We start from the raw sequence: 15,638 nt of genomic DNA, 5'->3' as shown, positions 1-15,638 counted from the left end.
ATAAACTTTTGTCATAAGTTTATATATTTGTTTTTGTTGGCTGATATTTAACCAAAAGTAGTATATGTAAAAAAAAACAATCACTAAATGAATTAATATATATTTATATGTTTTGTTGTATATTTTTAATAAATATTTTTATATTATACTAGCGGCTCAACAGGCACTGACGTGCCTGTTCAGCCGCTTTTTTATTGTTTTTAAAAAATTAATTTTATTTTTTTGTTAATATATTATTTACTTTTCAAATTTATTAGATAAATATTTTTTTATTTTAATATTGACGTGATCTTATTTATATCATATTTTGTTGAAATTAAAATTACTATAAAACACTTTAAAATGTTAAATTATAAAACCACACAATAAAGAGGTAATATAAAATCATCATAATTTAAAGTTCTAGGTAATATATGAGGTAAAATATTCGATAGAGTAAATTTTTATTCTCAACTATACTAAAATATACAAAAAGTATTTTCAGAATGATAATGCTTCTATTGTATTTCTTTAAAAGTTTTGAATGTCGTCTATTAATTTATAATATTTTTAATTTAATTTTTTAAATTTATTATGACAAAATAATGATATGATGAAGATTTTGTCTGCTAAAATTGCGAAAATATTTTAAAAAAATAGTTTATTCATCGTACTTTATTTTGTTTTGTTTTTTTGTGTTTATGTTATATTCCATACATTATTAAAATAAAGAAATATAAACCAATATATTTATATGATAGTATATAAATATATAAACCAAAATATATGTTAGTTATTTACAAAAGATAATTTTTACTTAAATGTCATGAATATTCATATTTGTCTTCATATATTTTAAGTGGTAGATCAAAATATAAATTTGAATATGAAGAGGCCTTCATTTTTTTATAAATAGTGAAAGATAGAAGAAATGTGAATGCTTATTTTTTTCGTTTTAAATATCAAACTGTAAGAATAATTAATAAAAAAAATTAGGAGAGTATAAAAATTGTGTATTTAAAAAAAAATCATTCATAATTCATCGTACATCTCCTTATCAATAACTTTTCGAGTTTTGAAAAACTGTCAGATTTATTGACCATAAAAATAATTATATAAACGCTTCAATATTATTCAATTAAAAATTATGTGTAACAAAATCAAAATATAAATTTAAAAATATTATTTACAAATTTAATATTTATAAACGTTATTAAGTTTAATTATTTATTTTTAATAGTATTTAATTTGAGACCGAGATAAAAATTTATATTCAAAAGACTCTTTATCTTCGTGCATAATTCCAATTGTTAAAAAATATTTTATTTTTTTAATTTTATATTTAATTTTTAAATTTTTTTTAATCTCATTATTTTTTTTTAATTTTTAATTTATATTTTTATTATATCCACTTAATATTTAACACTATTCTTTCTCTTACTATCTTTCTCTAAACACATACTTGTCATTGTCTCATCGCCATTATTATATTTTTTGTTTTTCTTTCTCATTTTTTTCTTTTTCTTCCACTATTACCTTGTTCTCCTTTCTCATTTTTTTCTTCTCATTTCACCTTCTCTTCACCCGACCGTAATTAATTATCACCAAGTATTATTATCGCAACTTTCAATCTTGTCTATCACTTTGATTTATAACTATCTATTCTGTTAACTTTTATGAGTTGTTGAAGTTTTGTTAAAAGAAGTAAGACATAAAGCATTTAAAATTTTTATCCAAATTATCAAATTAACTTTTAGAACGTATAAAATTTATAAATTTAAATTAAATAAGATATTAAACAAATTTAGTATGTTGTTATTATAGGTAACAAAATCAAAATAAAAATTTAAAAGCATTATTTACAAATTAACTATTTATAAACATTATTAAGTTTAGTAATTTATTTTTAATAGTATTTATTTTGAAGTCGAGATAAAAATTTATATTTAAAATACTATTTATCTTCGTGCATAATTCTAATGGATAAAAAATATTTTAATTTTCTTTTTAATTTTATATTTAATTTTTTTTAAATTATCTTTAATTTTGTTATTTTTTCAAAATTATTAATTCATATTTTTATTATATCCCTTTACTATATCAAACACTTTTTTTTCTTATTATTATTCTTTATACACATACTTGTTATGGTTTCATCGCCATTATTATATTACCTTGTTCTCCTTTCTCATTTTTTTCTTCTCATTTCACCTTCTCTTCACCCGACCGTAATTAATTATCACCAAGTATTATTATCGCAACTTTCAATCTTGTCTATCACTTTGATTTATAACTATCTATTCTGTTAACTTTTATGAATTGTTGAAGTTTTGTTAAAAGAAGTAAGACATAAAGCATTTAAATTTTTTTTCAAATTATCAAAATTTGATGTCAATAATCCTAAAAAACAATATCAAAATATATTACTTTTAACTAAAATAAAAAAATATAATTGTAAGTTTTTAAACTAATAATTATAAATTTAAGTCGCAATTTAATATAGTACATTGGGACAAAAGACAACCATTGCTATTCATATTTGACTGCTACTATCTAAGTTTTACATTTATTTTATTGTGCATATTAATTTAAGTGTACTTTATTATTTTATTTTACATGTTTTGAAATAATGCCATTGTATTATAAGGATGAGATTAACTTTCATAGTCTAATGCGAATCTTTTTATTATTTTGTTTGTTATTTGAATACTATCTATTTAAAATAGTTACTTAAAGTGAAACACTATATAAAGAGAGATAGAAAACTTTTAGATTTATCGTTCTGGTTTGCTTCTTATTAATCCTCACTTAATATACTCAATTTTAATGGCTTTGATGGTGGTAAATTTTTGTAATTAGTTAAAAAATTTTAACTTTTTTTTCTCTCTCTACAATTTTGAACAAATTCAATTTTATTATTAAATAATTTTTTAAGTTCAGAATATTTTTAACCTTTTGTATAAAAATTAGACTTAATAAATTACCAAAATTCAAACCTATTCTCTTGAACTACTTCTTGATCGTATAATTAGAATCGTTTAAACGGAAGATCATTAGACCCCTAAAATTTTTAAAGTAAAAGAAAAATACAATAAAATAAATTAATTAAAAAATATATTAAAATAAAATGGTTTAAAAAATAGAATATATATATATATATATATATAGAAAAAACAATAAATTAAAACTTACATGGCTCATAAGTTAGAAAAATAAAGAGAAGAAAATAATTATAAAGGTTAAAACAATAAAAAATGTATAACATAGTTTTTATTTTGCCACATTTAAATGTTATATGTAAATCTAATAATTAATAAAAATAATATTATCTAATGTAAAATAGATTAAAAGTAAAAAAGAGATTAACAAAATTATTATCTTAAGTCACCAGATCATTTAAAAAATCAATTAACAAAGTTCTTATATTGCTACATTTGTTGTGTTATATGTCGAACTAATAATTAATAAAAATAATATTATCCAATGTAAAATAGATTACAAATAAAAAAAAAAGTTAACAAAATATGTGAGAATTTTTCATTCTACTGATGGGTGTAGGCTTTTTTTTATCTTTTATATGTTAATTATGTGACAAATAAATAATATAAAATTAACTAATTTTTTTGCAATACAATTTAGGAAATTAATAAATGTCAACCATAGTACTCTATATAATTAAATATCAAATCCAGTACTCTACATAATTAATAGCTTAGATAGTTTAGGAAATTAACATATTAATGTTTTTGAAGGATTACTTTGATGGGTGCAAATTTTCTTGCGTCCTATATGCCAATCAAATAATTTAGCCAATATGTAAAATAAATAATATTGAGGTAGACAAAATTAATAATTTAATTTATTTTTAAAGTAAATATTTATGTATTCAAATTTTGAACATAATACTCTACATAATCAATATTTTAAAAATTAAAAAAATATTATTACAAAATAATTTAAAAAAATAAGTTAACAAAATATTTTTTTCTACATTAAATTGATGAAAAAAAAGACATAGTAGTAATTTCCTACGTCAAAAGTTGAGAATAAATTAAAAAGGCAGAGGAATGATTAAAAATATAGATTAGATAAATAAACTAAAGAGAAAAAAAGATATAAGTGGATGTTATATGTGAAAGTAGTAACCGCCGTAAAACTGAATGAAATTAACAACTGCAGTTGATGTGATGAAGGCAATGGAAGAAGACGAAGGCTCTTGTTGAAGAAAGAAGAATAACAGAACAGCAAGAAAAATACAGAAAAGTAAAAACTAAACTACTAAAAAGATAACGTACTCAAAACAAAAGGATATAAATTAAAATTAATATAAGATTAAACAAAATATGAACATGATAAAGAATGAAGACAATGACAGAACAAACGATATAAACTAAAACTAACAAAGCATGAAGATATTGATAGAACAAACGATATAAACTAAAACTAACATAGAATTAAACAAAGCATGAAGATGATGAAGAATGTGAAGATATTGATATTCATACCAGTTTATTTTCTTTTTTATTTATTAGCAATTTGCAGACTGTCTTACATTTTTTAAAACTGTCATTTTAGTGGAAAATTATTGAATTTTTCAAAATAAATTTTATGTCTATTTTGTCCTTATAATTTAGTTTCCAAAATAGTTTATTATAAGATTAATATAGTCTAAAAAATTGGACACCAAAATCATAGTCAACTCTCTGTATTGGCTTTATATATTGTTATAGATAAAAAAAAAGACATAGTAGTATTTTCATATGTCAAAACTTGAGAATAAATTAAAAAGGCAGATAAATGATTGAAAATATAGATTAGATAAGTAAACTAAAGAGAAGAAAAGATATAAGTGGATGTTATATGTGAAAGTAGTAACCGCCGTAAAACTGAATGAAATTAACAACTGCAGTTGATGTGATGAAGGCAATGGAAGAAGATGAAGGCTCTTGTTGAAGAAAGAAGAATAACAGAACAGCAATATCAATTGACATAACGTAACATACATATATACTCTTGATTTGGCCATTTTGAACCTTAATTTCCAAAAGCATGATTGTAGTGGGATCTTAGTAAGCCACACTTAGGTGTTAGGTGTCCATCAATTAAATAGAGGTTTAATTTGGAAAAATGAAAAAAAGGGCAAAATAAATGAGTGTTTTGTTTAACATGAAAAAAAAAAAGGAGACTTTCGTTTCATAAAAAAAACGACTTTGAAAATTGCTTTTCATATTGGTGATGGGTCCAATTATAGTCCAGAACAATCGTCATTCCACTTTCACTTTAATAGTTTAATTTCAATACATTTATAGGTTTATGCATTCGCCAATAAATCAAAGCTAATAAAGATTTTCTTTAATTTATTTGTGTTCTCCAAAGGTTTGAGCTCTATTGTTTCCTTTTTTATTGCAATCATAAAAATAAAAAATAATCGAAGTATCATTATTGAGATATTTTTTTTAAATTGATTTTACGGAAAAAGCATGAGTGACGTATTACATATTAGGGTGTCTGCGGATCGGATCGGATCGGATATGGTCAAAAATTCGATCCGATCCGCATTAAAATCATCGGATCGGATCGGATTCAATATCCGCAGCTTTTAAGGTTGGATTCGATCCGATTCGATCTGCACATTTGCGGATCGGATCGGATCGGATATCGGATATATCCGCAAAACATAAAAATATTTTTAAAAGCATATTTTTATTAAAAAAATATCAATAAAATTTATTTTTTCTATTCTTTTAAATATGTTTACTCTTAAAATAATATTTAACATACTTTTTTTAAATAATAAATTAAAATAATATAACATATATGATAATTATTAATTGAAATAAAATATAAAAAGAATATTTATTTATTTATTTCTTTAATTTTGCGGATACGCAGATATGCGGATCGGATATGTGGATACCAACACAAAATCCGCAATCCGATCCGATTAGTGTGCGGATCCGATCCGATCCGATCCGAAAGCCTTGCGGATCGGATCCATATCCGCAATTTTCGGATCGGATTCGGATAAACACCGCGGATATGCGGATCGGATCAGAAGTAACAAAACTGTTTTCATTTTAGTGGGAAGTTATTAGATTTTTCAATATAAATTTTATGTCTATTTCGTCCTTATAATTTGCTTTATTAAATAGTTTATTGTAGGGTTAATATAGTCCAAAAAAATTGGACACCAAAGTCATAGTCAACTCTCTGTATTGGCTTTATATATTGTTATAGATCTATAACAATATATAATGCCAATACTCAGTTTTTGGTGTCCAACTTTATGTTCCAATATTGCCCTTAATGATAGAAGTTTTTCGTACATACATGCGTCAGTTACTTTAAATAAAAAAACTTCCACCATTAACAACAACCCATATTCTTCTATCTCATTTTCATTCTGTGTTTTCACTAATAACCGTAGAAACGCGTAACCTCTTCTTCAATTCTTCATTCCAATACTTTATCCTTTTCAATTTTTCTTAATTCTCTTCTCCGTTCTGAATGTCCTTCTCTGTATATAACAATTATTTGGATGAGTTTTTGTGGTTTTCTAAACTAGATAATGAAGATGCCAAATGTTGATTTTCGATGTCATGTATGAAAGGAGGAAAAGAATAATTAGCGGTGATAAATATTTTTTTATAGATCTTATCATTTTGTTTTGAGTATATTCTTTATGTGAGTACTCTATACCAACATTTTGATCTCATTCTTCTGGTATAATTTTTTTTTATCTCATTATTCGATTCATAGTATTTTTTCTCTCACCACTCGATGCACTTTTCTGTATTTTTACTATTGCCATCCTTCTTCTTCATTTAACATCGTGATTGTATCCTCTCCATCTTTTTCTTGTCTCCATTCACTACAATTACAAATTATTACCTTTTAGTTAAATTTCAATTTTTTTAATAGTTTTGTATTGAATGATATTATTTTTTTATTGTTTTAAATTATTGATTACGTAAAGTATTGTAATTAAAATTTGAGTATATAAATATTTATTTTTAAATTAAATTAAATAAATTATATAACAAAAAATTTAATGATTTTGTATTCTACAATATTGTTTGGTATTATACTAATAGGATATCAAAATTAAATTCTTATTTGATTGACATAGAAAAGACGAAAAAAATTGCACCTACCAATAATTTGTTAAAATATTGATATGTTTATTTCCTAAATAATTAATGATGCAGAGTACTGATATTTAAGTACATGCAAATTCGTTCATAATTAAATTAAAATAACTAACTTACATTGCAAAAAAAATTTATTCATTTAATATTATTTATTTGACGTATGGTACTGATAATTTAATGATGTATGGTACTGATTATTAATAGTTGGACACCAAATTCTCATGAATATTTTGTTAATCTTTTTTTCAATTTTTAATTAGTTCTATGTTGGTTAATTTTATTTTTTTACTGAATATTAGATAACATATAACATTGAAAATGTGGTAGGATAAAAATATTTATTAATTAATTTTTTTAAATAATCTGATAACACAATAAACATCTAAATTATCTATTATATATTTTTTAACGTTTCCATATTTAAGATATTATAAAGCCTAATTTAGATAGCCAAAACACAGTAAAATAAATAACAAGATGATATAGAATTCTATTTTTTGTTATGTGGTACAAAGATGATATAATAATATAATAAACTGTAATAAAAATAAAGTAAAATAAATAAAAACAAGAAGATATAAAATTTTACTTTTTGTTCTGTGGTACAAAAATAAAATAATAATATAATAAATTGTAATATTCTAATACAAAAGAACATATCAAGAGCCTTCTATCTTTTATTTTAATTTTGTTAAAAATACTAATATCATTTACTTTAATTTTAACTTTTAACTTTTAAGATAAATGTAAAGATATGACCTTTTATGCATTAGATAATTTAAAAAATTTATTACAGAAGAAGTTAAGAATATGAGTGAGTGAGAGATAGAGAGAATTTTTTAACATATTAAATTTGAGTTATATATGATTAAGAAACAAATTAGAACTCTAAATTCGAAAAAATATCTCTTTTTTTTACAGTGTTTCACTTTAAGTAATCATTTTTTTATAGATAGTATTTAAGTGACAAACAAAATAGTAAGAAGGTTCGTATTAAATTATGAAAACTAACGTCATCCTTATAGTAAAAGCGCATTATTTCAAAACATGCAAAATAAAATAATAAAATATAGTTTAATTAATTTATCTAATAAAATAAACATACAACTTATATAAAAGTAGTCAAATATAAGAAACAATGACAGTCTTTTATTCTAAGGCCCTATATTAAATTGCAACTTAAACCTATAATTATTAGTTAAAAACTTACAATAATGTACTATTTTTATTATATTAGTTAAAAATAATATATTTTGATATTATTTTTATAGATTATTGACATTAAATTTTGATAATTTGAGCAAAAATTTTGAATACTTTATGTCGTACATCTATTTTAATAGAATAATAAGATAACTTAAAATACACATCAAGAAAAAACTATTATTTTTATACATCTAGATATTCAAAAAACACAAAATCTAATTCTTTTAACAATATTTTAACGACTCATAAAAGTTAACACAATAAATGATTATACATCAAAGTGATAGACAAGACTGAAAGTTGCGATAATGGTACTTGATGATCATTAATTACGATCGGGTGAAGAGAATGTGGGAGGAGAAGAAGAAAATGAGAAAGGAGAACAAGGCAATAATAGTGTGTGATAGAAAATAATAGTAAAAAAAAATAATAGTGTGTGATACAATAAAAAGATATAATAAAACTATAAATATATTATTTAAAAAAGTAATAAAATTAAAGATAATTTAATAAATTGAAAATAAAATTTAAAACATAAAATATTTTTTATCTATTAGAATTATGAATATAAAATTAAAAAAATACTTTGAATATAAATTTTTATCTTTACTTCAAATTAAACACTGTTAAAAAAATAAATTAACAAATTTTATAATATTTATAAATAATTACTTTATAAATATTTATCTATACACATAATAACAACATAATAAATTTTTTAATATCTTATTTAATTTAAATTTATCATTTTTTAACGTCCTAAAAGTTAAATAATTTATAAAATTTTTATATTTATTTTTAAATTTTTATTTTTAATTTTTAAATTATTTTATCAAATCTATAATTAATTGAATTCATCCCTATAATAAGGAATCAATTTAATTGAATAATCTTGAAGCGTTTATATAGTTATTTTTATGGTCAATAAATCTGACCATTTTTCAAGACTCAAAAAGTTATTGATAAGGAGATGTATGATGAATTACGAAAATTTTTTTCATGTACATAATTTTTATATTCTTCTATTTTGTTTATTAATTATTCTTATAGTTTGATATTTAAAAACAAAAAAATAAGCTTTTTTATTTCTTTTGTTTTTTTACTATTTAAAGAAAAATGAAGGCCTCTTTAGATTTAGATTCATATTTTGGCCTATCACTTAAAAAAGATGAAGACAAATATAAATATATATGAAATTTAAATAAAAATGATAAAAAAATTATAATAATTTTAATTTTAACAAAATATAATATAAATAAGATCACGTTAATAATAAAATAATAATTATTTAATAAATTTTAAAAGTGAATAATATATTAACAAAAAAAATAAAAATAAAATATATATTGGTTTATAAACTAATTATAAATTTATATCATTAAGATAGTATAATATAGACCAAAAATAAATATTATCTAAATATTATATTTTTTAAAATTATGTACTAAGTATTATTTTATTTTTTTATATAATTTTTTAATGTTGAAGTGTGTCAACAAGCTGAAATTTTGGCGAGAATGATTGAGGGCGAGAATGATTGAGGATTCGTACGTTGCTTTGAATCGTGTTTGTGGCATCAAAAAATTATATTTTTGATATGCCCTAATGGCTGAATCCAAGATTGTAATTGGATTAACATATCAAAAATATAAATTTTCGCTACCACAAACACATACGATGGACTGCGACATGCAGATGGAAGAGTAGGGTACGAATTTTCAATCATTCTCGCCAAAGTTTTAGTTTGTTGACACATCCTAACATTAGGCTGTTAGAAAAAAATTATATAAAAAAATAAAATAATACTTAGTATATAATTTTAAAAAAATAACAATATTTAGATAATATTTATTCTTGTGAAAATATCAAAATACTATAGTTATATTAAATTCAAAAGTATAAAAAAAATCTAAGAACATATTGAGTTCTTTCAGAGATGGCATCTCGTCCGTAACAATCAGGGACGGATGCATTCATTGAGTAGTGGGGGCAACTGCCCCCAGTGAAATTTCAGAAATTACTTAATACTTCATAATAAAATGTCTTAAATGCCCCCACTATATAATTTATTTTGACCCCACAACCCCAAATCAAATCCCTAACCCTTCTTTTCCCAATCTTCTTCATCTGCTCCAAGCCTCCAAGCTTTGCAGCCTCCAACTCCAACCTTCGCACTTCGCAGGTCGCAGCCCGCACTCGGCAGTCGTCAGTCGGCACTCTTGTCTCCAGATATTAGAGCCACTCCGCCGCTCCACGTCTCAGCCAGTGTCACGGCTCTCTCCCCGCTGACGTTTCTGGCTCTCCGGCCTCTGCCCTCCTGTCTCCAGAGTCACTGCCGTGTCTCCACATCTCCGCGTCTCCTTCTGCCTTCTTCTTCATCGATCGGTTCCGATCCGTTCGTCCTTCTTCTTCGAATACTGCAAATCTGTGATCTTCTTCTCTCTTTGGTTTTCAATCTTCAGTCTTCACTCTTCAGGCTTCAACAGAAAACGCCTGGCTTTTGTCCTGCTGCCGCTGAACGCCGCATAGATCCGTCACTGGCTACTGTCTACTGGGTTTTACACTTTTGCTTCCTAGAGTTCAACTGTTCAGATTCAATCTTGGATTTTTTTTGGTACAGTCATGAATCATGATTCACAGATCTGCAATTCTGCTTATTCACTTATTTGCTTCATTGTTGTTTGATAACTGATTTAGACATTTAGTTGTTAATTGTGAATTTGTATTGAATATTTGATTTTGTTCTGATAATCTGATGTAATGCAAGTTTAGTTTGATTAATTTATTTGTTAATTATTTTTGTGCATTGATTTAATTATTTTTGAAGACTTAATTTGTTCTGATGTATAAATACGAGAAAACAATATAAATCAGTCAATAATCAACTAATAGTCTAATATTGATTTTGAATTTTTGGATGTAGAAAGTAGAAATCTTCTGATGATTCCTTTTAATGATCTGATATATATTTGTTGATTAAGATGAAGCATTCTATTTGTTGCATCAGATTGGGAATTTTTAATTCTTTCATAGCAGCTTGATTACCTAATACCCTCCTCTTGATTGGAATTCACAAGCATGAAGCATCCTCTTTAATCAATGATAAGGCAAAGAAATGAGTGGCTGACAAGAGAGACTGAAAATTATTTTCTTGTTGTTTTATTTAAATTATTTTGTTGGAATTCACAAATCACAAGCATTCTCTTTAAGCAATGATAAGGCAAAGAAATGAGTGGCTGACAAGAGAGGCTAAAAATTATTTTGTTGTTGTTTTATTTAAATTATTTTGTTGTATACTTGTATTTATAATTTTATATTGTAATTTTTAATTTGTGTAGAATTGTGTATTTATAATTTTATAGTGTATTTTTAATTTGTGTATAATTTTATACTTGTATTTATAATTTTGTATTTATAATTTTATCTTATTAGTAATGGAGAAATATTTCAAAAGAACCTCATCATTGGAGATTGGATTCCAAAACAATTCATCGACTTCTTCTAATAAAAGGAGGTTTTTAGAATTTGAAGTAGATAATCTTATAGCAGATCCAGGACAACGACCAAAGATTTCAAGTTATCACCCGAATGACAGAGACAAAGTTAGATGTGCATATTTGCAAAAAGGTCCTTGTCAACCAAGGACTCACGATTTTCCGCAAACTGCTTGTGGTTCTTCTTTTCGAAGATTTAATCCTAATTGGTTTGATGACTATGGCAACTGGTTAGAGTATAGTATATCAAAAGATGCTGTTTTTTGTCTTTGTTGTTATCTTATGAAACCTGAGACTGAAGGTGGTGATGCTTTTGTAACTACTGGCTTTTCAAATTGGAAAAAAAAGGAGAGACTACAAATTCATGTTGGGATTCATGATAGCGCTCATAATCAAGCTTGGAGAAAATGTGAAGCACTTATGAGACCAAAACAACACATCACTGCTGCTATTGAAAAACAATCTGAGCAAGCTAAAAAGAATTATCAAATTCACTTGACAGCAACAATTGATTGTATTAGATTTCTTTTGCGACAAGGATTGGCCTTTCGTGGTAATGATGAGACAGATGATTCTGTTAACCAAGGAAATTTTTTGGAACTTCTAAACTTTCTTGCGCAACATAATGAAGAGATTGGTCGTGCTTTCAAAAATGCTCGTGGGAATCTTAAACTAATAGCACCCTCAATTCAAAAAGATATTGTAAGAGCTGCTGCAAGGGAAACGACAAAAGTTATTGTAGATGATATTGGGGATGAATTATTTGCTGTATTGGTTGATGAAGCCCGTGACATTTCTATTAAGGAGCAAATGTCAGTTTGCTTAAGGTATGTGAATAAAGAAGGACAAGTTAGGGAGCATTTTCTTGGTCTTGTTCATGTTTCTAATACTAATGCTTTATCTCTAAAATTAGCATTGGAGTCATTATTAGAAACACATAATTTAAGTTTATCAAGAGTACGTGGACAAGGATATGATGGTGCAAGTAACATGCAAGGAGAATTTAATGGTTTGAAAACTTTGATATTGAAAGAAAATTCTTATGCTTTCTATGTACATTGCTTTGCTCACCAACTTCAGTTAGCTCTTGTAACGGTTGCAAAAAAACAAGTTGAAATTGCTTTGCTTTTTAATTTGTTAACTAATTTGTGCAATGTTGTTGGAGCTTCGTGTAAACGAAGAGATATGCTTCGTGATAGTCAAATGACTAAGACAATTGAAGCACTAAAAAGTGGAGAAATTTCTAGTGGGCGTGGTTTGAATCAAGAAATAGCTTTAAAAAGAGCTGGAGACACTAGATGGGGTTCACACTATGGAACTATACTTAGATTAATTTCTTTATTTCCTTCTGTGGTTAATGTTCTTGAATATGTTGAGGAAGATGGAAATAATTCAGAACAAAGAGCTGAAGCATGTCATTTATTGAATGTCATTCAATCCTTTGAATTCATTTTCAACTTGCACTTGATGAAAAATATCTTGGGAGTTACTAATGAGTTATCTCAAGCGTTACAAAGGAATGATCAAGACATTGTAAATGCTATGGCATTAGTCAAAGTGTCTAAGCAACGGTTGCAAAATATAAGAGATGATGGCTGGTCTCTTTTACTTGACGAAGTCTCACTGTTTTGTGACAAACATGATATTACTGTTCCAATCATGGATGATATATTTGTGTCACAAGGAAGATCAAGACACAAAGCTCAAAAGATATCAAATTTGCATCATTTTCAAGTTGAGATATTCTATCAAGTGAGACTTTAAAAAATATTGTTTATCCATTAGTGTTTCTTCTTTTGAAGTTAGCTTTAGTTTTGCCTGTAGCAACTGCATCAGTTGAAAGAACCTTTTCTGCTATGAACATCATAAAGAGTCGGCTTCGCAACCGTATGGGAGATGAATTTTTAAATGATTGTTTAGTGACATACATAGAAAGAGAGACATTTGATTGTATTGACAATGAAAAGATTATTCAATCTTTTCAAAATATGAAACCTAGAAGAATGGAATTCTAAATTATTTGTTATTATTTTGAATTATTATTTTATTTTAATTTATTGGTTAAATAATTTAAAAAATATTCATATTTTATAACATTAATTATAAAAATTATTATTATATTATATATATTTTGCCCCCACTGAAAAAATTTTCTGGATCCGTCACTGGTAACAATGGCATTTTTGCCCATGAAATCAGGAAAAAATTTCCCTCGACTCCGTAAACGAGTGCTTTATCTCCAATCCTGAACCTAAACATATGCTAAATTCATGTGATAATTCTCGTAACAAAAATCCATGTCTCCCCATTGTTCTCGAAACAAACAAAAAGGTCCTTGTAAAAAAAAGTTCCGATGAGAGTGTCAAAGAAGTCTGAAAACAGCATTTATGTCTTTCAACTTCTTCGCTGTCATTACTTGATATTTCTGAAATTTTAACCTTTCTTCCGCTACTGCGCAATGATGCATCTGAAATGATAGCTTTGCTCTTTCCTACTCTTTTGAGGTCAGCTTTGTTAAAATACCAATTATAGTTCTTCATTGATACTAATCCACAGTCGAAACATTTTAAACGTTAAGATCAATTTTAAAAAATTTCAAAAAATTTCGAAAACATTAACCAAAAAAATAAAATTTATCCAAAGAGTAAAGTATCGTTTTTGTCCTCAACGTTTGGGGTAAATCCCAAAGTTGTCACTAACGTTTCAATCGTACTATTTAAGTTTCTAACGTTTCAAAATTGACTCAATGTTGTCCTGCCGTTAGGGATTTGTTAACAAAATTGACGGCGGGACAAAATTGAGACGATTTTGAAACGTTAGTGATTTAAATAGGACGAAAACGTTAGGAAAAAACGATACATAAAAATAAATCTTAATTTAATTTTATCTTTCAATAATATTAATTTTTTACTGTACATAGTATTCAATTATTTTTTAATTACATGTAAATAAATTACAGTTAATCACATTGTTTTCATTTTAAATAAATTTATTTTTTTTATAATTTTAAAAAATTTTGATACATTAGAGACAAAAGGTATAATTTATATTTCATTCTACAAACATTTCATGATAACTAAAAATCTTTAAGAGTAAAATTATAAAAAATTTTGATTTATTTAAAATGAAAGTAATATGATTATGTGTAATTTACTTAGATGTGATTAAAAAATAATTGAATACTATGTATAGTAAAAAAATGGGTTAAGTTCGATTTTGGTCCCTAACATAGGGGTTGAAAATTTGTTTCGTCCCCAACTTTTTTTTTGCTACAAAATGGTCCCCAAAGTTTCAGTTTGTTTTAAAATCGTCCGTCGGACGAAAATATCCCTCCCTCCCCTCTTCTTCCTCAACACCCATCTTCTTCCTCAACATTAACCAGAAGCAGATGCAGAAACACAGAAGAACAACAATGACGCAGAAGAACAACAATGGATCTAAGCAGCATCAAAATTCCAAATTCAAGCCAAATCAGAAGCAGAAATTCACCTAATCAACATAGCATGACATTACAGTAACATCAACATATCCAAAACCTATATCATCAATAGGCAAACTCAATATTCCACAAGCAAAAAAATTCCACAACAAAAATCAGAATAAGAAATTTTACAACAAAAATCAAATATTACAAATCAGAATATATTCCACAACAAATTTAGATTATGTAATACAAATAAGAAATTCAGTTCACAAAGAAGGGAAGAAGGAGGAGGAGGAGAAGAAGAAGGAGGAGAAGGGGAGCAGTGATGAGCGGCGAGGAGAGCAGCAAGGAGAGCGGCGAGTAAGGAAGAACAACAGCGAGCGG

General features: G+C 25.5%; 1 protein-coding gene across 1 annotated transcript; it reads left to right on the top strand.

Moving 5' to 3' along the window:
* The first annotated feature begins 11,770 nt into the window (after positions 1–11,770).
* On the top strand, positions 11,771–13,594 carry LOC107462315 (uncharacterized). The gene has a single exon (XM_016080893.3). It carries the CDS (start codon positions 11,771–11,773, stop codon positions 13,592–13,594), a length of 1,824 nt encoding a protein of 607 aa, XP_015936379.1.
* Positions 13,595–15,638: the final 2,044 nt, after the last annotated feature.

Source organism: Arachis duranensis, unplaced genomic scaffold, assembly GCF_000817695.3.
Source record: "Arachis duranensis cultivar V14167 unplaced genomic scaffold, aradu.V14167.gnm2.J7QH unplaced_Scaffold_608113, whole genome shotgun sequence".
Classification (NCBI taxonomy): domain Eukaryota; kingdom Viridiplantae; phylum Streptophyta; class Magnoliopsida; order Fabales; family Fabaceae; genus Arachis; species Arachis duranensis.
The sequence above is the reverse complement of the archived record's forward strand: the minus strand, read 5'-3'. Positions and strand labels throughout refer to the sequence as shown.

Bases quoted from the DNA above. Each gene is read 5' to 3' on its own strand.
- LOC107462315 (XM_016080893.3), top strand. From the start codon at position 11,771: ATGGAGAAATATTTCAAAAGAACCTCATCATTGGAGATTGGATTCCAA.